The sequence below is a fragment of the Corapipo altera genome, unplaced genomic scaffold (genome assembly GCF_003945725.1).
Source record: "Corapipo altera isolate COAL_440 unplaced genomic scaffold, ASM394572v1 61022, whole genome shotgun sequence".
NCBI classification, from domain to species: Eukaryota; Metazoa; Chordata; class Aves; order Passeriformes; family Pipridae; genus Corapipo; species Corapipo altera.
In genome coordinates, this window is record NW_020885065.1 from 194,007 (window position 1) to 221,721 (window position 27,715).

Consider the following 27,715-nt stretch of genomic DNA (forward strand, 5'->3'; position numbering starts at 1 on the left):
TAGAAGGGGGGCTACAAAAAAGGGGTTTCGTCAAAAGAGGGAGGTCTTTGAAAAGAAGGGGGCATTGCAAGAAGGGGGATTTTGGCAGAAGGGGGTGTTTGCAAAAGAGGGCTTGAAAAAAAGAGGGGTGTAAAAAGTGGTAGATTTGCAAAAATTGGGGGCTGTAGAAAGGGAGGAGTTGAAAAACGGGGGGATTTGTTTCCTTTTGAAACTGAATGGGGGATCTTGGTGAAAGAGAGGGGTCTTTGCAAAAAGAGGGGTGCAAAAAAAAGGGGTGTAAAAAGGGTGTTTAGTAAAAGAAGGGGTTTTTAAAAAAAGAGGGGGTGAAAAAAGTGGGAGATTTGCAAAAAAGGGTGGTTTGTAAAAAGGGGGGGTTGCAAAAAGGGGGGTGAAAAAAGGAGGATTTAAGTAAAAGAGGGGAGTCTGAAAAAAGGGGGGGTTTGCAAAAAGGGGTGGTTTAGCAAAGGGGAGTGTCTGCAAAAGAGGGGTCGTAGCAGAAGGGGGAGCTTTATGAAAGGGGAGTTCTGCAAAATTGAGGGTGCAAAAGAGGGGGGTCTTTGCAAAAGGGAGGTCAAAAAAATTGGGGGTCTTTGCAAAGCAGGGGGGGACTTTTCAAAGCAAACCCCCACCTTCCTTTATTCCTGACTTGGCTCCTTGCAGGTGTTGCCCAGAGACAGCAGAGGGGGGTGAACCAGCGAATCCCGACAGCCCTGAGGGGGCTGAGGGGGTTTTTGGGGGTGGTTTTGGGGGTGTTGCTGTCTCCCCAGCCCCAGCTCACCCGTGGGCTCCCAGGTTGCAGCCGGAGTGCCAGGAGGAGGAGGAGGGGGGCGGGCGGATGCGCTGGTTGTCGTCCTGCATCTGGAGGCGGATCGGGCGCCGCAGCCCCCAGGAGATGTTCAGCAGCCCCTCCACGATGAGCTCCCCTTCCTCCTGCGTCCCAAAAAACACCCAGGAACGTGGCATTGGAATTTATGAACTTTAAGTCCCTTCACCCCCAAACCATTCAGTGATTCTGTGATTAAAAGGCATTTTTTGGACGCCCTAAATCCACCCAGTCTCACCCCGTGCCTGGGCAGAGTCTCCTGGGAACTCTGATAAGGCATGTGGAAAATAAGGATTGGTGACAGCCAGCATGGCTTCACTGGGACAAATCATGCCTGGAAAACTTGGTGGCCTTCCAGGATGAGGCTGCAGCACTGGGGGATGAGGGAAGAGCAGCATTTGCTTGGGCCTGGGTAAAGCATTTGACAGGGAATCATGACATGGAATCATGGGATAGTTTGGTTTGGAAGGGACCTTGAAGACCAGTCAGGGAATTCCTTCTCCATTCAACAAATCCAGTCTCTCCAGTTTAGAGAGAAGATCCAAGGCCAGGTTGGACAGGGCTTGGAGCAACCTGGGCCAGTGGAAGGTGTCCCTGCCCGTGGCAGGGGGTGGCACTGGATGGGCTTTGAGGTCCCTCCCAACCTGACCCATTCCATGATTCCATGACTCCCTAAGCCTGAACCAAGCCCAGTTCCCTTGGTTTCCCTCTGCCTGGGTCATTCTCACCTCCCGGTGCCGCAGCTGCAGGTTCTGCCCTTCGTAGTAGATGTTGTAGGTCTTCAGGTGCAGGAGCAGCTCATTTCTGGGGAAAAAACGCGGGAAAGACGCTGGGAAGAGGTTTGGAGGGAGGGGAGGAGATGCTGCAGGCACCACCCACTGACTCCTGAGCTGGATGGGGAGGGAATTTTGAGGATCTGGGAGAAAGCAGGAATTGCTTTCCTGGTTGAAGAACCTACTGTGCTGCTGGGGGACCCAAAAATATCTGAGTTTGAGGCAAATTTGGCTCTTTTGGCACCTCTAGACCTCCCTTGTTGAAGGTATTGGCCATGGGTTCAATCCACAACGAGGGGGAGAAGCTCCCTGTGATCGTGTCCCCCATAAATATCCCAAAGAGGTGTAGGAAAACCCATCAGACCTCGGGGCAGTTGGTCACGAGGCTGAAAAACAAAGCCATTTTCGGGGCCCCCAAGCCCTGGGGTCATGTGGAGTCACAAGTTCTCACAGGCTGGTTTATCACGTTGGCTCCGGGCGCCAGAGCCTGACCTTGAGCTCAGAATCAGAGTCTGAGCCTTGTTCTGGTGGCAAAGTAATCACGAAAATAAAAATAAAGGAAAAAAAAAATTTAAAAGATAAAATATGAAGATAAAGATGAAAACAAAAATTTAAAATTGTAAATAAAAAAATCATTGCAAAAATAAAAATAAGCCATCCCCAGCTGGCAAACCCAGCCAGGAGAGTGATGCCAGGGTAGTGATGCCCCTGGCATTAATTCCCAAAGCTGGGCTGGCTGGTTAAAGATGCTCAGCACCACCAGACCACCATAAACAAGAACAAATCACGGGGATTTGGGGTTATCAGAAGGCAAAAAGGAGGGGGGAATATCACAGATTTGCTTTAGCTCCTCCAAAATCTTCCCTGAAACTTAAGAATCATTTTACTTCTTTTCCAAAGAATAAAAGAAGAGCTTTTAATCAGGACTTTTTCAGCAAAACCTGTTTTTTTAAAGAAAGTTTATCGAGCATTTGGTCACACCCCTAAGGAAAAGTTCAAAGTCCCATCAACAACCCTTTTTCTTTAAGAAAAATCACCATTTCTTGCCCCAGAATGGCTTTTTCCTTCCAAATCCAACTGAATTGAGTTAAAACCCAGGGTCACTCCATTATTCCAGCTCGATGGAATACTATATATTATAGGTCATAGATAATATAGCATAGGTCATAAATAATATGTTATATATTGTATTCATAGTATTATATATTCTTATATAACATTATATATATGTAACATTATGTATTGTTATAATATTATATATATAGTTATACATTACATTTTTAGATTATACATTGTATATTATATTACATATTAGAGATAATACATACATATAATATACAGGTAGAATAAATCAATTTAATAAATCAATATACTATAATATATTATAATATACCATACACTGCTATATATAATATAATACAATATATAATATAATATATATTATATATTATATAATATATGTTCATTCTATATAAAAATATATAACCAATATATATAAAATAGATACACTATATAAATATATAAATAAATATATTAATTATATGTATGTATGTATATATTAATTTTATATATATATATATATATGTAAAAAATGAATATATATTTCCCCTGGAACATTCCAAATAAGCCACCCAGCTCCCAGCTCCTCCAGGATTCCTGAATTCCAGCCCTGTCGAGCCTCTTACTTGGAGATGAATTTATCTTTCCCGCAGGGAACCAGGTCCTCTCCACCTCCGTAATCCATCCCCCCACACTTCTGTCATGGGAGCTGAGCTGGAGAGAGGGAGGAGAGAGGAACATCAGAGTGAGCCCCCCCGTTCCCACATCCCTGACCCCCATCCATGGAAAACCGGGAGAAAATAAAGCCCCTGGGTCTGGAAGAGCTCCTGGGAAAAGGCTCCAGAGGACACAGATGTGGAGTTTGATGTGGCTTCTCCAGGGAAAATGATGGGAAAGGAGGGAGATCAGATAAGGGAGAGGAGCCGCAAACTCACTGAAAATTTAATCCCGGTGGATTCACTTACATGGAATTTGCATTTGGAGCATCCATGGACGTCCCTGTGATGCCAAACAAGGAGGTGGGAGGGTTACAAGTGGGAGTTGCTCCTTTCCTGTATTTATTTTACTATTATTTTATTCTGCAAGGCTTTGGACATTGAAGTCTGGACCTGGCTGCTGCTTCCCTGTGCCATCCCAAACCCGGTGGTGCCACAGGGGGGGATTTTCCAAGCAGCCAGAGATGCTGGGCTGGTCCTTCAGGGGTTTTTTTAATGCTACCAGTTGGATATTTGTGCCAAAACAGCTCCATTGCTCTTGTGCAAAACACTTGGAAAGTCCCATAAAAATGCTGCCTTGGGACTGGCCCTGGCTTAGATCTCCAGAGTGATTTTTGGACACAGTGAAGGGGAATTAAAATGGGCCTTGGGATGAAGACCTTGGAGCACTTGAGGACTCAGAGCACTGTGGAAATGGGGCACCAGAGACACCTTGAAATGCAGCATTGGGGCAGTTTTGAATGATGAAAAAGGGCTTCTCAGGCCGTGCTTTTCCTTGGATTGTTGTGCCACCCCCCTACAGACGGGCTTCCCTTTTTCCAGGGTCTCTCCACTCCCTTCCCTTGTCCCGAAAGAAAAACCGAGGCGAGAATAAAAGCCTCTACTCTGCAAACCCCTGTTTTCTTCCACCTCCCACATCACCATGTGCTTCCTCCCAGCCCCCTGGGAAACAACCCCGTTTTCCTGCAAGGAAAACACACAACCCCACAACAAATGCAGGCAGAGAAATGGCTCAGCCGAGGCCCTGTGGTAAAACCTGTGTCGGAGGATGAACCTGCCCCTAAAACCAGCAGCAATCCTGAAGTGGGGATAAATCCCAGCGTATAAATGACTGGCAATGACAAAAGATATTCCCTGGCATGTTTCAAACCCCAGAAGAGGCTGCAAAGGCCACGCTGGAGGTGGGGCAGGAGGGGAAGGGCAGGAAGCTGCTCCGGTCCTGGAGAAAAAGCAGAAGAGAAACTCAGCACTGAAAAATCGTGTGGGGCAGTGGAAGGGCTGACAGAGCTTTGGGTTTCCTGAGGAGCCACAGGAGAACCCTGGGAAAACCTGGAAAAACCCGGCAAAACCCTCCTCCTGTGGTTGGCAGCCACCTCTCCACATCCATCCATCCTCCCACAGGGAATAAACCCAGCAACAATCCTATTTATCCCTCAGAAATGAGAGTGGGAAGGGATTTTGTAGCCAGCTTCAAGGTTTTGGGACAAATGTCAGTGCTTGTGGGGACCCAAATTTGGGGTTCAGCACCTGTGAGATGCAGGAATGGCAGGAATGAGGATCTCAGGGGTGTCCCCTGAGAGCGGATGGTAAAGCTTTGGAGATGTCCCGGGAGGATTAAAGGACAGGGCTGTTGGCTCATGCAAAACTGGTGCCAGAAATATCAAACTGGCTGAAAAAAAAATAAAAGTGGCTGAAAAAAACCCCTCCTACAGCAGCACAGCCCTTTGGGTTAGGGTTAGGGAGGTTCAGTCTGGAGCATCACAGCAATGCAAAGGGGCAAAGCCAAATCCCAGGATCCTTGAAGGGGACAGGGGGTGAACTCCAGCCATAAAAAAAAGCACATTTTGGGGTGGAAGGGGAGCTCCAAAAGGCAGATTCATCCTCCTGTGTTGAGGATCCTGTTTCCTGTTTACGCCCCGGCGCTGCCACCTTCGCCTCCGTCATCACATCCCCTTCCGAGCAGCAGGAAAGGGGCAAATTCTTCCTTTTTTGGGTCTGGAGAAGCTCTGGGAGGTGGGTGGAGGGGAACAGAGACCCAGCCAGAGAGCAGCCACTGCTGAGCCCCCAATATTCCCCCCCAGCTTTGGCAAAAGGCTGGAAATGCCCCCAGCAGAAGGGCTGCCAAAGTGCAAGTTGCCCAATTGCGCGGCCAGGGCAGCTCAGCCCCTTCCCCGGCCCCGCTGGGCCTCAGTTTCCCCACCCTGAGCTGACGCATTTCCCCCGTCCCTGCCCAGGCTGAGCTTCTGTTGAGGCCTCACAAAGTGCTTTTAAACCACCAGCAGATAAATCAATGCCCTGCCCCCGTGGCAGGAGGATTTCAGCCCTCTCTGCCTTCCAGCACCAGCTGCTCCTGCCAGTGCTTTCAGGCCTGGCCCACCCCACGGCCCCCAGACTTATTCCACTCCCTAAAAACTACCTCCCTAAGCCCCTTCCCACATCCCTACAGCCCCAAGTGCCCCGTGGGGCAGAGGGAGACTGGTCATGCTCCCAGCCCCTCACATGGAGAAGGGGTGAGCTCTCACTTTTGCCGAGCTCCCAGGGAGATTCACAACTCAAACACAACAACAAAACAAGCGGAAAAGTAGGAAAACCCCCCTCAATATTGTGTTTTCAGCAGGAGAGGGATGTTCGACCCTGTTCCTGCAAAGAAATCAGCATTTTGGGGGGGTGGGGGTGCTGTTTGGTCCCCCCCGGCAGCGCACGGAAGCTTTGGCTGCATCCCCGGCCGATCCCGCCGAGGCGGATTTGGCGCAGCTGAGGCTCCCCCGGCCGTGCGAGGGATTGTGGGAATATCCCTGTCCCCGGGGAGGCCACGATATTCCCTCCCGCACAAACCCCGCCGCGTCCCCGCAGCCCGGGGCGGCTTTTACCCGGCCCAAGGGCGCTTCGATCCCGCCGCGATCGGCAGCAAAGCATCATCCGAAGGCGACAATTCCTCCCGGGAGCCTCCACCAGGCTCTGCTCAGCGGTACGATGGGATAGGACGGGACAGGACAGGACACGACACGGCCGAGCGCTCACCCCGTCCCGCTGATCCTCCCTGTGCCGGTGCTGGGGGCTCCGGCTCAGGCGCTACTCCGGGGCTGGGATCCCTTCCCCGCGTCCTTCCCGCATCCCTACGCGCCAAGGTGCGGCGGCTCCATTGTTTTCCAGCGCCGCTATTGTTCTCCAGCCCAATTGCTCCGTCCTGGAAGGGGAAAGGGGGAAAAGGAGGGGAGCGCTGAGCGCTGGCACAGCCGGCGGTGCAACCGGGGTGGGGGGGCACTCGGGGACGGGCGAGGGACCCACTGCACACTCAGCAGGTCGGACTTCCCCGGCCGGAGCCGGTGGCCACCAAGGGCTCGTCCTGGGCTACCGACCCGCAGCGGGCGGGTCCCGGCGGTGCCGCGGCGAAGGTGCCGTGCCCGGGGTGGGACCCGCGGGCGCTGCGGCTCCGGCGGCCCCAGCACGGAGGGGGATGCTGAGAGTGCGCGGAGGATGCCGAGGTGTCCCCCCGGGGTTTGGGGGGCCGGATACGCCCCCGCTCCCCGCGGCGAGCGCGGCTTTCACCTCCTCCGCTCGCGGCCGTGGCGAGGCCGCGGCTCAGCCCCGGGGCCGCTCCCCGCGGGACGGGGATGGGGATGGGGATGGAGGATGGGGTGGGGGTGAGGATGAGCATGGAGACGCCCCATCCCAGCCGCACTCACCCGGTGCCGGTGCCGGTCCCGCTCCGCAGCCGGTGCCCCCCAAGGGCCGCCCCTGGGCGGGGAGGGGCGGGACGCGACGGGGAGGGGCGCGGGCGGGGCGCGGGGGTGGGAGCGCGGGGGACACCCCCCCTCCGGCTCCAGGGTCATCCCGGAACCTGGATCCCAAGGGACAGCCCGGTTCCGGGATCCCTTTCCGGGGACCAGGGCCGGTGAACCCGAAGGATTCAGGTGCCCGGTTTGTCCCCGCGCGGACCGGAATCCCTGAGGATGCTCCGTCCCGCATCCCTGGCTCGGGCTCTGGGTTCTCAAAGGACGCGCTTCTGACACCTGGGTTGCGCTCCAAGACCAGGATCCCAAAGGATGCTCCATCCCCGCTGCCAGGAGCAGGATTCCAAATGAATCCCCATCCCACGCATCCAGGCTGGAAACGCTCTTACAGAGCTCCAGCTCTATGCAGAATTCCCAGAAGGAGCCTTGTGGGCTGTATCACGCAGGCTAAAGTGGTTATTTCTGCCTTAAAATGCCCCAAGCCCCGGGATATCCAGTGCCAGAGCCAGGCAGGCATCGCCCTTTGCAGTTCTGCCGGGAGGGAGCGATGGAGCCGTGCACTGGTTCCCAGCCACGGCCGTGGGATCCCCTCTGGATCCAAAACCACCCCCGGGAAAGGGATTTGGGAGGAAAAAAATTCAAATAAAATCTGCCTGGAAGCAGCTGTTGCAGCTGGGGGTCACAGTTACCTCTGAACTGGTGCTCAGCATTCCCGGGATGGGGGTCCCATCCTGCCCATCCGGCCCCGGCACCGCGGGGGGACGTCGGGGGAGTTTGGGGGTATTCAGTATTCCAGAGGAGCAGCGGCCACGTCCCTCCTCCTTTGTCTGCTCCTGACCTTTCCCAGTGCCGTGTGGCTTCTCTGGGCTTTTTTTCTTTTGAAGGAATTTGCCTAGAAACAGCCCACACGAAGGGGGAAAAAAAATCCCAAAACAAAGAAATAATCTAAGCAGCTGCCTGAGCCAAACAGGCGCCTCTGCAGGCATGGGCTGCAATCAGCCTTTTTCCCCCGTTTTCTTGGATTTGTATGTAAAACATGAGAAGTTCTGGAGGAGCCATCTGGCTTGAGGAAGCACTGACTCGGTGAAAGTGAGCCAGGCTGGTCGGGATTGATATTCCAGCAGCATCTCGGGGCTGGCAGGATCAGAGGCCCTTTGTCGTGGGAAGAGCCGGGCCAGGCTCACAATGGAGCAGAGCCAGCCCTGGCCCCAAACCCCAGGGGTTTCACCCCAAAGAGAGGCTTCTACCAACCCTCAGCTTGTGGGCTGGGTGCACAGGGAGCGAAAAGTAAAAATAAACAGAGGGTTTGGTGTGGGCACCTGTGGGAGCACAGGGGGATTTGGCTGCAAATTTGGGTTAAATCCTGATTTTGTGATGTGCTGTGGTGGGTTGGGAAGGCTCGAGACTGGATAGAGGGATTTAGTTATCAAGGATAAGGAATTTGACCCGTTCCTGCTGTGTGGACACCCTGCAGTGTGAGAGGTTGGGCCAGGCTGGCAGTGCCTCCTTATCCACAGACAAGCATGAGACGGATCCATGAGGAACCAAATACATGTGGAACCAAATCCACATGGAAGAGACCAAAGCTTCCATCCCCCCAGAGCCTGAGCATCCCTCCAGGCTGCTGAAAATCTCCCAGGAAAAGGCAAACAGGGATGCTGCAGCACCTGTTCTGCAAGGTGAATTCCTTGAATCCTGAATTTCTGTGCCAAATGCCACACAGGGATCGCAGCTGATGCCTTTTAAACTGTCATCTTGGATGGATTTGCTCCCACCAAGGACCTCAGTCAGGCCTCAGCATGAAGCACCAGCTCCAAAACTCTCCCAGATTCAGTTGTTTCCTCCCGGACTGAGCAAACACCCCAAATCCCTTCCTTGCTACCTTGGCAGCTTCCCATTATTTCAGCTTTCAGCCCCCCGAGCTGATCGCCAGTAAATGCTGAGTGATATTACACACTTGGATGCAAGTTTGTGTGGAAGCATCTGGGAGCTCTTACAGAGCCTCTGGGAACCAGATGGGAAGAGATGTGGCTCTGGAAAAGCCTTTCCTTGGACCTGAACTGGTTTTCTTTGACACACAGTTGCTGGCCCTGTCTGAAGGTGTTTCAGTCGTTCTGAAAATCCTCAAATTCTGGGATTCTGCCCCAGATAAATAAAGCCCTCCGTGGGTCGATGTCGAATGTTGATTTGGGCAAAACACAAGGAGAAAACGCAGTTATTCCCTCAGCTCTGATCCAGCAGCACAGGGGATTAGTCAGGATTAAGATCAGAGGGGTTTTCATCACAGACCCAAACCTGAAGTGATGAGAAATCCCTTGCCCTGGTCACACAGCTGCTCCACTGGCTCTGATCCCAAATCCACTTTCCCCTGCTCTCACTGCCAATTTGGGTGACTTTTGGCCATTTTAGTTCCCATCTGACTCCACCACTTTTGGACTCATCACCAGGGGCTACATCCAAGTTGGGAAAGCACTTGGGTGTCTTCATTCCCCTCAAAGCAGGAGCAGCTCCTGCAAAAGGCCGACAGACACCTGAAGGTGCCTCAGCTGGATGTTTCCAGCCCCTGATCCATTACAGGCAGTGCTGCTGCTCTGGGATAACATTGGGAATTTAATAGCAGAGCTGCAGAGGAACCAGATGAGTTCATTTAAGGGCAGGGGAGGAGCTGAGGTGCTCTCAGCTTCATTTAAAAGCTGGTGATGAGCCAAGGGGACACTCGGCTGGTTCAGCAGCACTGGGGGAGACCCTGGAGGCACCTGAACTGAAATCAGGGATGGACAATAAGGAGAGGAATGGGCAGGAAGAGCCTCTTCCCAATAAAGCCAGGAATGCAACGTGTCCATGTGGCATGAGCTGGGGGCTGAGAGCTGGAAGGCTCAGGAAGGTGCTTGGGGGTTGTATTTTTGGGTGGCACTTGCTACAAAGGGATTCTGGGTCTCCCCATCACCTGGATTCCCAAATGGTCAATTCTCAATTAGGAAGAAATTCTTCCCTGTAAGGATGGGGGGGGGAGCTGGGATGGAATTCCCAGAGAATGCCCCATCCCTGGAAGTGTTCAAGGGCAGGCTGGAGCAACCTGATCTGGTGGAAGGTGTCCCTGCCCACGGCAGGGGGTGGCACTGGATGGGCTTCAAGGTCCCACCCAACACAAACCATTCCAGGATTCTCCAATTCCATGATTCTCCATCAAAAGGGATGTTTAAAAGGAACTGTAACACCACCACGTTGCATCTATGCCCGCGTTTATTTATACTGAACAGCTTTAAAAATACAGAATAAAATAGCTTTATCTACTATTATTCACAACATCTGGTCCAAATATTACATTTTTAAATATTTAGTTGTTTAATGAAGCAATGTTAGAAAAAAAAAACCCAAACAAACCATGAGATAAAAAAAAAACCAAACCCAAACAAAAAAAACAAAAAAAAAAACAAAAACACCCAAACCAAAACTCCATAAAAGAATTACACATCTTGGAACAACAACAACAAAAAAAAAATCAACACCACCCCCCCTCCCAAATAAACTCTTGCTGTTTAACAAAAAAAGTTTTACAGCCAAAGTCAGTCACAAAAAGTTATGGAAAAAGAAAATTTATCCCCACTGCCTAAGAACAGTCAATAGTTTGTTACGCCAAAGGTTGTTATGAACAGACAAATACAAGAATTTGGACTGGCAGTAAAGATGATTGACCTGGAAAGGTGGAGGAAAAGCCAGAGTACACAAGGCAAGTCGAGATTTCCCTCTGATATCCATAGGTACGGATGGCAACAGCCACAGGCAAATGGGAACCAGCCAGGGATACTCGGGATGGCTCCCAACACGGATCCCAACACTTGGAGCAGCCCAGGGAGACCCTGGGGACTCGTGGCCTCCCCAACCCCACAGCTCCACAGCCCTGAGGGGCCTGTGAGCCTCCAAAAACACAGAGAAACCTGCCCCAGGTGGGACCTCTCTGCAAAAAAGAGTGAGCCACAGCCCCCCTTGCTCCAAAAAAATCAAGGAAAAAGGAAAGAGAAGTCGCTTTTGGTTGCAAAAGGCCACGGAAAAGAAACGTGAAGGTCGTGCTGGTCTCACACGCGCGTTTTACACACCAAGAGATTGATTCTATCGAGCATAGCTGGGGTGGGTGGAGGCAGCCAAGGCTCACCCAAACCATCAGACACCAGGGGTTTGGGGCCATGTGTGCCTGGAGTGCTGTTTATACCCAGAATGATGTGATTTCCACACTTTGGAAGGATAAATGTATCAATGAGGGGTCGCACTGATGCTCCTCGGGGAGGGTTTTCTGTGCAAGCGCCAATTGTGCACCGGGAGCCCCGAGGGCTCAGTGGGGAAAGGAACAAGAAAACCCTTCAGTTTTGGGTAGGAACACAAACATGGGTAAATAAAGTATACACAACCACTATAGATTCGTCAATGAAGAAATTCTACCATCACATGACATTGTCATGACACTCATACCACTCCCTCCCAGGAAAGCGCCGCCGTTATCCTGAGTGGAAATGTTATTTTTAATATATGGAAATAAAATACTGCAATATATTCATGTACAAACCAAGTTGTCATATTTCAAGTCAGTATTAAAAGGCATAAAAGCAAATTTGGGGTTTAAAAGGTTGAACTTTCTGAGCGAGGTACAAGGTGAAGTCCCTCTAATATGACAACGTGAGTCAGCCACAGCCGGCAGCTACGAAACCTAAATTTCTATAGGTATAATTTGCAAGTATTTGCTTTAGAAAACGTGTTTCAACATGTCAGCAAGAATCCTTAATTTAACCTAAAAAAAATACAAGAGAATATCAATTACAAAAATCCCAAGTTACTTTGTTTGTATACATTGATGCCACCTTTGATATGACAAAATGATATTTCTACCATGAATATTTGCCCTTCCCTCTTATGGTTGAAACATCTCATCGCCTCTTAACTCACCTCTCAGGTGTTGCCTTCCCTGGGTGGTTGGAGTTTGGCTGTTTGAAAGGCAGGGAAGAAAACAGAGAGGAAAATACAGTATTGCATTGACAGTCAGGTTACATCTGGATGTCACCAGCAAACACGACATGAGGTGTTTAAATGCTTTTCCAAACTGCAGCTTAATCCTCCAACACACCTTTCAGCAGCTCAGGATGGGCACCCAGCTCCCCTGGAATCTCACAGCAGCCACTGGGGTGGAAAAGTGACCAAGAAAAGTGGCCATGGGAGGGTTTAAGGCCCAAAATCACCTGCTGCAGCTGCACAAACCCAGGGGAAACTCAGTTATTTCCCTCACAAGGAAAAGCAACGGGTCTCCTTGCACTGGCAGCACTGGTGGGGTCCAGGTGCCTCAGGAAGGGAAAAGGGAGCTTCTCTTCCCAAGGTACCTGTGACAGCTCCGTCCTCACTCACCTCAGCCCAGGTCACTCCAGGTGCTGCCTCTGGCTCCATCCTGACCCTTCCCTGCACATCCCAGGGGCTCCAGCAGGTCTCCTTTCCCAACCTGAGGCCCACCTTTAACCATTCACCCACGGGATAAGGTGGAGAGTCCTCAACTGACAGACAGGGTTACAAAAATGACCAGAACCTCAACTGCTCCTCGGTGTTCCCTGCGGGACACCTCGGTGTTCCCTGCCCTCAGCCAGGGGGGAACGGGCACAGGAGGGCCCAAAGTCACCAAGAGAACAAAACCCAACAGCTGAACACAGAACTGGACTGCACCTGTTCAGGGAGTCGTTCCAGTGCTGCAGGAAAGGAGTGTTCTGCTCCAGGGAGGAGGAAAACTCCCCCTGGATTCAGTGCCCTGGAATTTGAAGTGTCTTGGCAAATCCCAGGTGAGGCAACACAGAACACACATGGCTTGACCTCAGCCAGGGTGAGAGGAGACAAACCTCTCATCACCTCCTCTCTCTGAAGTTCTCCAAACTGCTTGGGGGAGGAGTTGGAAAGCCTGGGAACAGGGGTGTCCCTCCCGTGCCGCTGGATGGGGCAGCTCAGCTGCTCTGAAGTGGCACCACTGGAAATAAAAAGGTTTTTTTCTCCATTTCTCAACTTTTACAAGATAATCAACTTTGGCATTTTACATCACCACAACCCCTTGGGTTGTACAACCACCAGAGGTGGCTTTTGTTTTCCTTTGTTATATGTATTTTTAACTCCCCCACGTCTCACACACGTCTTTGGTTGAACTTAAAAGTTGGGAAATCTGGAAGCTTCGTGCCACTGATCAGAGGTGTCTGCACTCCAACTGTGTGCAGGTGGACGTGGGAATAGAACACCTGACTACCTGGAGAGGGAAAGTTTAAAAAATGAGGAAAAATGACTTTGTTTCACAGGCAAACAAACCTCGTCTACTACACAACAACTCTTCTGACCAGCTTTCGAGACAGCCCAACTGACACCGAGACTGCAAACTACTGAAAGTTCCCCGAAGCAGGAACAAAGGCATGCTTGGATATGGAAAAAGCGGGATAAAATAGGTTCTGGAAACAGCCATGGCATGCTGAGAATATCCACGGAATCATTCCGACTCTACACTACTCAGTACTGATCCGTCACGCTCCTGCCTTGCCCTCCCACCCCAACCCCTCCATGCTTCAAAAACCCAGAACAAATTCAACCTGGAAGCAGAGAAAACAGAGTTCCTGCGCTCCTGTCCAGTAGTCAAAGTTTGATAAATATCTCAGGGAATTACAGGATCCACTGTTATGGTTTTCCAGGAATACAAAACGCAAGCACCGTAGAGCATTACTGGCCTTGAAATTACATTACACGACATTTCCCTGATGATTCCACAGCTGAAAATGCTTTTTGGGGCCACACTGAAGTCTAAAACTAACTTGCAATAGTAAGAACATTAAACAGGAATAAAACTGTTAATTATGAATGCATGATGAGCGTGAACACCCACAAAACATCAGAGCTGAGACTATTCCAGGAAAAAAAAAATCTCTGAGTGGTGCCCTGATTGGACCCGATACCCGTGAAACCATCCGTGGGTGGGGCCGCCAGATGCAGTGTCTCTGCCATTCCAAACCCCCTTCCCAGCAGGAATGAGCCTCTGGACAAGCCCCACAAGGAGAGAAGGAAGAGGCAAAGCGACGTCAGCTGCTCGTGCAGCATCAGCTGTTGATATCCCATAAAAACCTCGTGCCCAGATCCAAGGCAGCATTCCCACCACTGGCATTCCCTGCACAGAGACAGGGGTTAACTGCTGAACTGCTCAATTCATTGCCCTTGCTGTCTGGGAAACATCTTGCTGCATGCAGGCACTGGACTAAAAAACCACCAAGTCCTGTCTGGAAGTTCAAGTTTCCCATCCCTGTAACACTCCAGCCACGTGTCCCTGGGTGGAAATCCTGGACACTGGGATTAGCTGGGGGAATCCCAGGTGGAAAAAGCAAACGTTCAGAAAACGAGAAATGGTGTGAAAGAAGTGGCTCCTGCAGCACTGAGCCAGCAGAAGTCAGTCCTGGTTTTCATGGGCAAAGTTAGTGCAGAAACTTCCTGTCTTAGCACTGGATGTGCCACTGGAATTGTGGATAATTCAAAACAATACTTTCATGATTTGCCTTTATCAACTGAATCCAGTTTTCAGGGTACTGCAAATATGGAATGTGCAAATCAGGGAGTAAAAAACAAGATCTATGGGATTTGACATGACTAGAAGTAACTATTTTTCCTTTTTTCTTTTCTTTACCCCCTCCCTTCCCATGGATTCAGATTTCCTGGCATAACCAACATTGCCAGCAATGACTGTGCCAAGTGCCAGGACTGAGGGCTCCAATAAAATCAAAATTTAAGTTAATTAAAGTTTTTCAACAGCACCTACACACTTCCAGGACCTAAACCCATTTAAAATAAACAGACTTAGGTACTACAACTCCCCCAAACCCCTGGAATTTGCCCCAGAGACACCAGATCTGGCTCCCACCACCCACAACAGAAAAAGCCTTTTTTTTCTTCTTCTTCTTTTTTTTTTTTCTTTTTTTTTTTTTAAATCTGTCTCAGCTCTGGTTCCAGAATTTAAATGCAGATATACAAAACATATATTTTAATGCTTCTTAATCAGCAAGAAACTGCAAATACATCTTTTACTACAACTAGATAATATAATTTCAACTAAGGCTATACTGTAGCTTCTGAGTCTTCGTCTGAACTCCTGCAATTACTGCTTTTCCTGAAGCCTTTCCACGTGTATCCCATGAAGGTGGGGCTGATGGGCAGGAAGCTGAAACACCTGTATTTTTTAATGAAGTTCATGCCAAAAGGCAAATCATATGTTTCCATGCCATCCAGAGATTTGCTTCCTTTCCCGATCCCTTTCTTCCATTTCCGTATTCCCCTTTCTTCAGGGCTTCCTAGAAGGCAAAACAAAAGGGGGAAAAAAAAAGATATATATTCCTGGATATCTTTATGTGTACACACAAGTAATAAAGCAGAGGTTAAAAGAAGGAAGAAAAGCTCAAGGCTCAGCCACCACGTTCAGCAAAGCTCTGAAAAGATCTTCCAGACTCCTCAGAAAGGCAGAAGAGGGAAAAAAATACGATGTTTAATTTTTGAAGTGGAAGTCAGAGCAAATTTTTCCTCTTGAATGGAGCAGGTTTGGATCTTAAAACAGTTTTCTCTGCCTTCTGAAGACTGCTGCGGGTTGGTTTTGATCAGCTCTCTGGGATGTTTATAGGACAGAGGCCTCAGCCCGGAAAGGATTCCGGGGGTTCTCAGGGAAAGCCAGGCTGCAGGTGTGAGGAGGGAACAGCAAAAGCAGGGATGTCTCCCTGCTCCCCTGCCTCCCAGGAATGCTGTTCCTGCAGAAAGGCAGCTGTTGCTCAGGATAAGGACAAACCCAGTGCTGACCTGGAATGGTGTTGTCCAAGATAAAGGCGACGCAGCCCCCCACGAACATGGCTGTGGTGAGCAGGACGTTCAGCACCTGATCAATTCCTGCTATTCCTGCAAAAAACAGGCACAAATACAGACCTTTGGTCATTTTTATCAGGCATATACACATCCTGCCAAGTTCAGTGAGGGATTTGTTCGAACAGGACTCTGGAAAACATGTGGGAATTAATGCAGAAGAACCTTCACCTAACACAGCCCCCATGGGACATTCTGCCCCAAAATGTAACTCCATGAACTTGCAGTTGCTCATAAAAATGTCACAAAACACCATTTGAGAGTTTACTGCAGACACAGCTAATTTAAACTATTGATTTTTTATATATATATTTTTTATTATTAGAAAACTATAAAATGGAGAAATGTCCAAAATGTAAAACGGTGTGGGACTGAAGTAACTCTTTTTATAAATCTTTACTTTTTAAAAGGGCAAGACTTCAAAACGCCAGTTCATGGCAGAACATTCTATTAGTGTGTGATCACCCACCTCTGCCTGAATGATCTGCTTTGTGAACCACTTAAAGTAGGACAGATATGCCCTTCAATCTGGGTCTGAAGCGACAGCTAAATACTGTCAGTTAATATTTCCTTTAAAAACACCCCAAACCAGTGAAATATTCCTTTAGAGAGCCCATCTCTGATGACACAAGATGTCATGATCACTGCTGAGAGGGAATACTAAACCAGAAAACCCTCCCCATGGATTCCCCTAAGCTACAATTTGATTAACAGCCTGGAGTTCATTAAAATTAAAATTCCCATTCAGAACATGTGTCTGCAGTGACAAAAAAATTCAACACCCTAAAAAAATCCCTCCCTCCCAAACTCTACCTTGGTGCTTCCCCTTAGTCTTTTAACGTCATTTACATCTCAGATTCACCCTTTTTGTCTTTTTTTCCTGGTGTTTGCCCCCTTTCATTGCTCTATGGAGTACCAAGAAAAAGCAGGAAAACTTCAGTTGTATCCCACTGAAACATTTAATTCAGGTCTCAACATCCTAACTAATTCTCTTCAGAGAATATATATATATACACACACACATATAAAGCTTATCTGTATCTACAGCTTTTATTGTCTCCAAATACTTTGGTTTTTCTCTTACTGACCTTTCCATTCCTTTGTACCTGTTTGGACTTCCCATGCCAGTGGAAGGGAAAAGCAGGTTTTGTGTGGGTGAGCAGGAACACGTACCTGTGACCAGGGGGTTCTGTTTGAGATAACTTGGGAGGACAAGCCCGAAGAAAATGGAAAATCCAAGGACAAACAGATTCCGAGAGGAGTTTAAATCAATGAACTGGAGGTTTGACAGACCCACAGCTGTAATCATCCCTACAGAAAAAAAAACCCCAAAGATCAGCTTTTAGATAGGCTTTTCCTTCAAAAACAGATAGAAAAATACATATGAACACAGAATTAGAGTGCAAAAGAGGAGTAAAGTCCATATTACCAAAGAGGGTGCAGAAGAGAGCCCCCAGCACAGGGTCGGGCAGGGATGCAAAGAGGGCACTGAACTTCCCAACCATCCCAAGGAGCAGCATGAAGGCAGCTCCATACTGGATCACCCTGCGACTCCCAACCTGCAGGGAAAAAAGGAAAAGACACTGGAAAAAGTCTGCACTTGGTCCAGCTTCACACCTGGAGATTTATGTTGTTATCCTCCTTTTCAATTAAATTTCTTCTCGAGCTTCCTGTGTGTTTTTGATGGTGCTCAGAGGCTGCAGGGCCCAGCTGGGACAGGGCTGTGCTCCAGCCTAACAGAACTTGCTTTACTTTGGGTTTTGGTAACACCAAGCCAGCTCTAAAACCACGTGTAAATGCTACAGCACAACCACCAGGAAATGTGGTGCAGGCCCAGCTACAACAGAGAAAGCAAGAAGAGAGAGGCCACACCTGGGAGAGATGGAAAATGGAACAAATAAATTCCATGTGTTGCTGCCCTTTGACACAGTGAGATGTGGATGAGGTGAAAGAGGAGTGGGATTTCTAAGCTGACATTACCAAGGTTTTGCAAAACCCCTCTGAGACCAGGACTGAGTTCACCCCACATGCAAATCAGGGCTGTGCTGACACTGAAACCAAGGGCCTGCACTTCCTTCCCAGTTTTATTTTAAGCATCCGAACTTCAGGCAGTATTTGTCTGTGTTGCAGTGGTAGATGAAGAACCTGAACAGTTGATATTTTAACACTGTTCCAGTGCCAGAAGAGGTGCCCCAGGGACAAAAAAAACCCTTTTTACACTGTAAGGTGATTTCTGGCAAAGCCCTTTGCAGGTCTCCTGGTACAGAGTGTTCAGGTTCAAAGCGAAGGAGATATTAATTTGTTGACCAGGTGTGGCTGAGCTAAATGAGTGAAATGAGAAACACAAGACAGAGCAGGCCTGAAAAATGGTCCTTCTCTCCCCCCCTTCCTCACTGCTGAGCTCTCAGGTGGGATTGTTCACCTGCAAACAGGAGCTACACCAGCAAATTGGGGAGTTCACTAAATTACAACAGAGTTTAACTTGCACCTTTCTCTACCTTATGAAGACACTAATTTCCTTAGGGGCACCAATATCTTGCTCTAAAATAGAGTATCACCAATATCTTGCTCTAAAATTATCTTCCTGCATGAAAGAGGCAAATTCTTTAGAGACCCACATGCTGGTGACACTTATTTATGCAAATGCTCAATCACTGCAAGGCAAACAAATTAAGCTCCTCTGGAAAGCTCCTGAAAACCCCCTGGGCAGCACTTTGCCTGCATATTTACTCCCAGCACACACATTTAGGGTGATTATCTGGGAGTGCACGAGGTAGGACCTGGTACCTCCAGTTCCCCACCACCATTATGGCATGAGCTGCCCAGACTTCAGCCCCAACTGATCAGAGTTAATTGATGCTCCCCTTAATCAAATAAAACTCACAGACCAGCTCAGAGATTGTGCAGTATTTACATCCAGTTGGAGCCTGAAATTTAAGTTCTAAGTGTCATTCTATACCAATTTCAAGGAGGGTAAATGCCTTTTGAAATGATAGAATGGGATCACCAGGATGATGCAGCACTAAGGATTTTCCCCTCCCAAAAACAACAGAGTATCCACATGCCAAAAATCTATTTAGGCAGAAATGAAGTTGAAATACCGTTAGGAATTTAGGAATGAGTGTGCAGGCAGGAAAGCCAGAGGAAGCACTGGAGCAGAGCCATCCAGCTGTGCCACTCTGGGTAAGGCACATTCACTCCTCCACCACATGCTCTGAACAGACTAACTGTGGTCAACCCTGCTTCAGCTGCCATCAAACATTCATTCTTTACTGTCCCAAAGCAAAATGCCCACTCATTTCTGTGGGTTGTTAATAGAAAAGTGTTGTTAATTCATATCAGCCCCCATGAATAACACCAGAAAGGAAGCAGAACAGAATAAACCTTTCTTTAAGGATTTTTCTGACTAAAATTTCTTCTGGGAAATTTCCATCAGCAGCTGAATGGCAACTGGTACAGACAGCAGATGGTGCTGTTAGTGTTATATTTCATCCTAAACCCAGCAGAATAATCCTTTGTGCAGGAAACAAATGGTGGTAGATGATAAATGGGTGAAGATAAATATATCATTTATATTGTATTAGGTCAGAGGGATGAGTTATTGGAAGCACAGAACACACACTTTCCACCTCATGTGCATGAAGGATTTATGGCTTCCATGCAAAATCCACAACAAGATGTACCAATTTACAACATAAATTACTGCTACCAATGTTGCTGGTATTTCTTAACAAGGTTAAATTAACAATATCAAGCAAATCTCTCTGCATCCCAAGGCCTCTCAGTTCAAGGCACTCATCCAGTCCCACATGTGAACAAAGGGATTCCTCAATATATTTTGTTGATTAACACCCCAAAAAATACGTAACCCCTTAATCAGTGCCTTAAAAACAAACATTTAGGGTACATTTAACTCTCAAATTACCTTGACTGCAGTGTCTGTGTCAGTGTACTGATGTCTGTCCTGGTACAGATGTAGATAAAGCCCAAGGACCACAAATTGCACGTTACTGTGTTCAAGTGAGGCATTAAAAACAGTCACTTCCCTACTGATGCCTTCAGAGCCAAGACATCCAAAAAGTACCAATTTCTACATAGTTTACAGTGTTTGTGCCTCACTCAAACCACCCCAGAGCCCTGGGATGCTGCCTTGGTTTTCCAAGGGACAGTTTATTTGGCAGCATCTGCCTTCTGCAGGTTCTAACTGCCTTTTACTCTGAATAAAAAGATCTTTGAGGCCCTGATGCAGAATAATGCATTTCCACCAGAGAACAGCTGATACAGACAGGCAGGTGAATTCAGAATGATGTGTAAAGTTTGTCTGCACGAGCAGAATGGTTTCCTGGAAGAGGATCATGCTGTGAAACGTGAACGTAAGGAACACACCTGAGGAGATGAAGCAAGTCCCTGAGAGCTCGAGGCAAAGCACATACCTTTGTGATGCCCAAGACACCAATGTTAGGGCTGGAAGAGGTGGATCCATTCCCTGTCCCAAATACCCCATCCAGAACACAGGAGAGACCCTCAATAAAAATCCCCCTGTAAACCACAAACAGAAACCAAGAGTCAGTTTGTTGAGCACAGACTCCTCCAGAGGGTATTTTATGGCTCAGGGTTACAGGGGGGATGTCAGGGCATCTGTTCCATTATGGAATTATTGTAATTCATGTTTCCAGCTCCAACAAACCTGGAACACCCATTTGAGTTCTGTTTTCTGAGTCTTAGATACCCACATTCTTAAACTGAGGAAACTACAACATAATTCAAGTCAAACTTAAGAGCTGCTCTTTATTTCTCCAGCTGCATTTCAGGTGAATTTGACAAAACACCCCGAATTCCAGACCTGATTTAGAACTCTGTCGCTATGGAAACCATGCTATCAACTTCCACAGACTCCAGGAAGAACAGGACTGGGATTCCAACGCTCCATTTGCAACAAAATAATTCCACATGACAATTGCATCTTGTATTTCAGCTTCTTGGCCCTTGTGTTTGACCAAACTGTAACGTTTCATCTCGGAGCACATTCCTGTCTTATCCCAAGGGGAAAAAAAACCCAAAAACCCAAGCAGCTGAAGACACTGCAAACATTTCTGGTTTGGCCAGACCTGTTTATTGCATGGATGGGTGGAGGAGGAGCACAGGACAGCCGGGCACAGGCGTAGTAGTCCCCGATGGACTCGATGATGCTGGCGACGACGGCGCTGAGCATCCCGATCACCCCGGCAGCAGAGATGGTGGGCAGCCCCCACTGAACTGTGGGGAGAACAACACTGAGATCAACCCTGCCCAAAAACAACTCAGGTATCAAAAAATACAGCCACTTCACGGAATCATGGAATTGTCTGGCTTGGAAAGGATCTCTGAGATCATCAAGTTCCACCACTCCCCCAGCACTGCCAAGGCCACCACTGACTGACCCATGTTCCCAAGTGCCACATCCACAGGGATGTTAAATCCTTCCTGGGCAGGGGGACTCCACCCCTGCTCAGGGCTGGACAGCCCTTTCCAGGAAGGAATTTCCCCAATATCCAACCTGAGCCTCCCCTGGCACAGCTGGAGGCCGTTCCCTCTCCTCCTGTCCCTTGTTCCCTCTCCTTCTGTCCCTTGTTCCCTGGGAGCAGAGCCCAACTACCCCCTGGCTCCCCCCTCCTGTCAGGGGGTTGCAGAGCCAGAAGGTCCCCCCTGAGCCTCCTTTTCTCCAGGCTGAGCCCCCCCAGCTCCCTCAGCTGCTCCTGGTGCTCCAGCCCCTTCCTCAGCTCCATTCCCTTCCCTGGACATGCTCCAGCTCCTCAATGTCCTTCTACTTCTGAGGGACCCAGAACTGTCCCAGGATTCAAAGTGCCTCAGCAGTGCCAGCACAGGGGACAGTCCCTGCCCTGGGCCCGTGGCCACACTATTTATGCATCTTTAATGGAAACAACAAGCTCCCTTCACTCAAACACAATCTGGCAAGTCCATGTAGATGAAAGAAGCAAAGGAAAATCCGCCAAACCAACTGCTTTGATCCTGCTTGGAAAAGTCCCAAAGAACCACAAAACCCCACCAAAAAGAATTCCTCCTGTTCAGAAGGCAGGAATTTGAGCTACAGCTTGTGGGAAAACAATTCTGGTCAGTGAGGCAGATGCCACTTAATTATTACTGCTCAAAGAACTCAGCCTTTGGTTATGAGTTTCGGTTATCAAACAGGATGGGCCACAACCAGCTCTGATCACTGCACAAACACCTCCCTGCTCCAAACTTTTGTAGTAGAGAAAATAAGATTAATTTAAGCCTGCAGAAGAGCTTGGCAGGTTTTCCACAGCAATTGCCTCGATGCTTTTATCTCTTTGAAATAGATGAGCCTCTCGCAACAAAAGGAGCTTGAAATCACACAACCGTGAATGAAGTTCACAAATAGGAAAGGTCTAATCACGGTGAAGTTTTCCTCCTCTTCTTTCCCAAAAGCTTCTATGCTTCATCTTCTGCTTTAGAAGTGGTTTCTTTTAAGAACTAATCAGAACCAAAGCATATGGGAAACCACAACGAAGCTGCCTCATGACAGTGGAGTGATACTCCTAACAATTTATATTATTTTATTCTCTTATTATCCCTTAATTTCTGAGCAGCACAAGGTGAACCAGTTGTGTAACTCTGTCTCATGCCATAAAACCAGCCTTTAATACCTTTAAACTCAGAGATGGCCAATAAAAGAATACAAGTATCCAACTGTTGTATGAAGTGTTTGGTGTTCCCTTGTAAACACTTTCATTGCCCGTTGATAAGCAGGGACTGGCATTCTCTGACTTGCCCATCGGCCCAATTCCAACCCCACTCTGGCAAGTCAGGACATTTTTGTCATTAACATTTGTGCCAATTCAGGGATGGGTGTCTTTGGGGCAAGGAAGTGCAGTAAGCTGGGAAAACCTCCACACAATAGTGATTCTTTAGACAACAACTCAGTGACTCCAGTGGCTCTACGGGAGCTGAAATAACACGACCTTGTCATTGCACAACACCAACAGCACTGCCAAGGACTGAGCAGCAAGGACTGGGAATCCACGTTTTATGGAAAGTCACAAAATGTTATCAAGAGGTGCCCAGATAAACCCTGCAAGTGCCTCCTACAAACTCCAGTGTCAGAAACAAAGCCTTTCTTGGGTGAGATCTTCAGGTATCAATGAAAGGGGAAAATGAGAAAAAACCATCAGCCCCCCCATGGCTGTTGTTAGATCAGTGCATGCTGGAATCATGGAATGGTTTGGATTGGAAGGGATCTCGGAGATCAACCAGTTCCATCCCCTGCCATGGGCAGGGACACCTTCCACTAGCCCAGGTTGTTCCAACCTGGCCTTGGACACTTCCAGGAATGGGGTAGCCACAGCTTCTCTGGGAATTCCATCCCAGCCCATCACAACCCTCACAGGGAAGAATTCCTTCCCAATATCCCATCTAGCCCTGCACTGTGGCAGTGGGAAGCCATTCTCCTTTGTCCTGTCCCTCCACTCCTTGTCCCAAGTCCCTCTCCAGCTCTCCTGGAGCCCCTTCAGACCCTGGAAGGGCTCTCAGGTCTTCTCTGGGCAACCTGTGCCAGGGCCTTCCCAAAATCCCATCTCACCCCACTCCCTGGCATTTAAATCCATTACAGTGACAGGTTAAACCCAAGTCTTTCAGCTGCCTCTGGGCTGGGGCTGAGGAGGGTCTGAGACCCCCAGTGCTGCTGGTGGGATGGAGCTGGAGCTGCCAGAGATGGGCAAGAACATGGGATGGTTTGGGTGGGAAGGGACCTTGGAGATCATCCAGTGCCACCCCCTGCCATGGGCAGGGACACCTTCCACTAAACCAGGCTGCTCCAACCTGGCCTTGGACAATTGCAGGCACAGCCCACCCACAACCGTTGTCAAAGTTCCTCGGAATTTATCACTGAAACAGCAACACTTCTGAAACAGGAGAACTGACGCTCACAGGGGTATGACTGGAAAAACAGGGGCATTATTGGGAAAACTGCCCCTCAGAGCAGCCCAACTTACAGGGATAAGGGACCTTGAACCAGGGGGCCACCCGCAGCACCTCCTGGCGAGCGTCCGTGCGCGCGTAGAAGCCGTACTCGGACCTCTCCGAGGGAAACACTTTCGTCACCGTGAAGATGAAGCACAGCAGCCACGACACCAGAATTGCCAAAATAATCTGGGAGAGAGAAGAAGTCGAGCTGTTAAAATCAGCTCTCGGCAGCAAATAATCAACCAACAGTCCCTGTGTGGAACATTGTCAGCCCCGGACCCGAGTGGGGTTTGAGGTCTGAACAAGCAGCAAATGCTGTAACAGATCCTTTGGGTGCTCCCCCCCGGCCCCCCAGGAAGGTGCTGTTACAAAAGCTCTGGAATTGGAGCAAGTCTCTCCTCTCCTTAACAAATGGGAAAGTCTCCAAGTGGGCACTTTAACAAACTCAGGAATTAGTCTCAGTTTTACCAGAGGAATGAAAAGAAGCCTTTCACGGGGGAACTGAGAATTGCTTTGGTAAAATGAGACGATAACGATCTCACCATCCCTTTTTGGAGGGCTCAGTTTAGGCTTTCCCTGCATCCACAAACATCCCTTCTTCTCTCCCTCTTCCCTCCCCTCCATGATCTTCATCACTCCAACAACCCCCTCATCAGACATCAGAATGGGATCTGGCAATGAGAATATTTCCTGTGGCCAAAGAGCCACTTAGTTTCCAATAAATCCATTTAAGCTTTTACCTCACCTTTGTGATCTATTGTATTATTAAGAAAAATCAAAACTGAGATAAAAAAACCCCCGAAACACAAATCAGGGCTTTCTTTGCCAAGTGAAGAACAAGTTCAAGGACTTACAGGGAACATCTTGAAAAGCTGCAGCCTGTATGCTGTCCATCCTTTCTTGGATTTGTAAATGGGTAAGGGGAATTTGACATTTCTGGCATACTGAGAGAACAACAACACTAGGAAAATAGTCCTGAGAAAAAAGGAGGAGGAGGGTGGGACAAAAAAGACATGTCATTAGCACCAATATATTATAAATCCCTCCCAGCATTAACCTGTTCAGGTTCTTCAGACACGAGACATAAATGTACATTTTCAATTTAGCACGAGACAAGGCATTTTAAGAGAACATAATTTTAAATAAATTATTATTCCACAGAGGCCAAAACAAAATTTGGATTCTAAAGTGCTGCAAAAACAGCCAGCACCAAACAGGTAAATGAACTAGGAAAAGGATTTGGGCTGAAGGGAGATTTCCAGCCATTCCTGTTCTGTGCTCCTGCTTCTTTTCCTCCCAAACTCTATCTGTGCTCCAGGTCTGCTGAGTACAAGGACCAAAACTTGCTGAAAACAAGGAAAACTGAAGGCCTGTATACAATAATCCTTACATCTCAAAATTTGCATAAAACTCAAAAGCACTTGAAAATTTTCTGTGAGGGAAATTATTTCTTCTATTCTTGAGAATCCTTTTTTTTTTTGTATTTGCATCTAAACAGCTGCAAATGAAGCAAAATAGAGCCCAAAAAACCAAGATTTGATGCAATTGCATTCACCACATTTAGATGCTTAATTATTATGCATTTCCCCCCTCACTGAAACTGCCAAGCTCCTCTACATGTTAAAAATCCATTTTTACAGCTAAAATAAGCCCCCACTGCAATGCAAAATAAGAAGCCAGGGCACGTTGCTCATTTCTGAAGGAGCCAACCCCAGCTCTGCTCTGAAAAGGCCTCACAAAGACTGAGCTGTCTGAAGAAGCAAAGCTTCCCTGAAATCTGAGATTATGTTTTTATCAGCTGACTTTAAAAAAAAGTGGATTTTCAGCCTCTCTCCCTTCTCTGTCCCAGCTCAGCTCCAGTGTCACACACAAACCAGCTTTATTCTCCCTCAGTCTCCAGAACACAGAGCACAAGGAGGGGCATTTACAGCCCCCACTGTTGAATGAAAGGCACCTTTTCCTTGCAGGAAACACTTTGGCATCTCTCCCAAAGTCCATTATGGAAAGATGGGCTCCCCTCTCCGAGGACAGGTAGCTTTGTATTTTGATTTATTTAGCACAGAGTTGTAAAAAACATACTACTATTATATTATTGCAATTAACATTACATTGGCTCCATGGCAGAGGGGCTTCCTGCCAGTCTGTAAAATATCCCCAAATCCCTTAAATCCCAAGTTTTATTGACCAGACAAAAAGCCCAATTCAGGAATAATTTCCCTTTTTACAGATCATGATGAGATGTGTTTTATGGATTAAATTATTCCAGCTTGGCTCCTGCAGAACAAGAGAGGTCAGAAAACTGTTTGGGAAACTGGGAATATTATCCAGTAGCACCTGTAGAAGGTCCCAGCTCTCCCACAGGTGATGCTGAAGGAAGGACTTTTATCTCAGCACAATTTCAAGAGCCACATCTTGTAGAGCTCACAGTCACTTTTGAGAGGCCACGGGAGTTATTTCCAACAACCCACATTTTCGCTCTGCCAGAAGCCAGAAATACTTATTGACTGGGTAACATTTAAATGCTGCTCCTAAATTGATTTGGTTTTTTCCATCTGCAAAATGTCAAGTTGAATTACACGTTTCCATGTCCAACTCCACGATCATTCATTTCATGGGAGTCCCAACTTGCAGGGAATTTGTTTTACAGGCAAATAAAACGTTCCTTTGGATCAGCTGCTTAACATAATAGAATTACAAAAATATTCATGATGCTCCCATCCAAGATAAAAGAGAATTAAAGAGCCCTTTTAATCATAAGCTGCACTTACAGAATACTTTGCATGTTCAAAGAACTGTGCAAACAGATTAGTCAGATCAGAATCTGATCTCATCAAGGCATTCCTTCCTCCCAGAGCCAGCACAGTTGGGTGCTGAACACTGACTGCAGCAACTGCTTCAGCCAGTTCCCTTCTCCCTAAAATTTGCTTTCCAGCCTTATTTGGCTGGTTATCCAGCTCATGGGAAGCTTTTGTCTTTATCTCGTTTTTCTCAGCTATTCCTTTTTATACCACTGATCCCAGTTCTTTAATTTCCCTGGCACACACACCAGGCCCTGAAATTCCCTCAAAAAGCCTTTCTGTCCACTAAATAAAAATCTCTCTACTTCTGGTTCATCCACTGATGGCATTTATGGAAATATTTGCTGCTCCCTGTCATCACACAGATTTCTCTTGGACACAGGTAAGCAAAGCAGTCCCAGTGACAAAGGGACCAGTACCACCAATGGGATTTGCCTGCTGACACAAACACAAAACCAGAAACACAAACGGGTCACTCATCTCTCTGGTGTTTTGCTAAATCATCTCTTCTTATAGCACTGAAGCCAATCCAGCCAGTGGCTCCCAGACCAACTCCTGCTTTACAAAATTCTGCTCTCCACACCCTTCAGTTATTGTCCTTTCCTGCCTCCTCAAGGTCACAGAAACACAGAACCCCAGAATGGTTTGGGTGGGAAGGGACCTCAAACCCCACCCAGTTCCACCTCACATCATGGGCAAGGACACCTTCCACTATTCTGAGTTGCTCCAAGTCATGTCCAACCTGGCCTTGGACACTTCCAGGGAGGGGGCAGCCACAGCTTCTCTGGGCAACTGAGTTGCTGCTGTCATTGCCAAAGTGCCAGCTGACCTTACCCAGCCCCACTCACATCCCTATTCCTGCACAGGTTGTTCCTCCCTGCTGGGGAGTCCTGCAATGCCACCTTTGGTGTCCCTCCCTGCTGGGGAGTCCTGCAGT

General features: G+C 48.1%; 2 protein-coding genes across 6 annotated transcripts in view; both read right to left on the reverse strand.

The window, feature by feature from the left end:
• RASSF2 (Ras association domain family member 2) overlaps window positions 1-7,869 on the reverse strand; it is a 9,771-nt gene extending 1,902 nt beyond the window's left edge. The window contains exons 1-5 of one of the 4 annotated variants that reach the window (XM_027669092.1): window positions 7,795-7,869; window positions 6,393-6,558; window positions 3,282-3,369; window positions 1,552-1,627; window positions 779-930 (exon numbers count right to left, since the gene is read on the reverse strand). In XM_027669092.1, the coding sequence (XP_027524893.1) occupies window positions 779-930; window positions 1,552-1,627; window positions 3,282-3,340 (287 nt within the window). In that variant the 5' untranslated portion in view covers window positions 3,341-3,369; window positions 6,393-6,558; window positions 7,795-7,869. Of the gene's footprint in view, window positions 1-778; window positions 931-1,551; window positions 1,628-3,281; window positions 3,370-6,392; window positions 6,559-6,664; window positions 6,800-7,057; window positions 7,127-7,794 lie in introns of those variants that run through there. The other 3 variants (XM_027669091.1, XM_027669094.1, XM_027669093.1) reach the window with 3 other exon arrangements.
• Window positions 7,870-10,772: 2,903 nt separating this feature from the next.
• Window positions 10,773-27,715, reverse strand: part of SLC23A2 (solute carrier family 23 member 2) — a 56,702-nt gene continuing 39,759 nt past the window's right edge. For both annotated transcript variants that reach the window (XM_027669087.1, XM_027669086.1), the window contains 8 exons: window positions 24,835-24,955; window positions 24,010-24,166; window positions 21,109-21,256; window positions 20,434-20,539; window positions 17,430-17,559; window positions 17,174-17,311; window positions 15,941-16,036; window positions 10,773-15,444 (listed from right to left, as the gene is read on the reverse strand). In XM_027669087.1, the coding sequence (XP_027524888.1) occupies window positions 15,212-15,444; window positions 15,941-16,036; window positions 17,174-17,311; window positions 17,430-17,559; window positions 20,434-20,539; window positions 21,109-21,256; window positions 24,010-24,166; window positions 24,835-24,955 (1,129 nt within the window). In that variant the 3' untranslated portion in view covers window positions 10,773-15,211. The remainder of the gene's footprint in view (window positions 15,445-15,940; window positions 16,037-17,173; window positions 17,312-17,429; window positions 17,560-20,433; window positions 20,540-21,108; window positions 21,257-24,009; window positions 24,167-24,834; window positions 24,956-27,715) is intronic.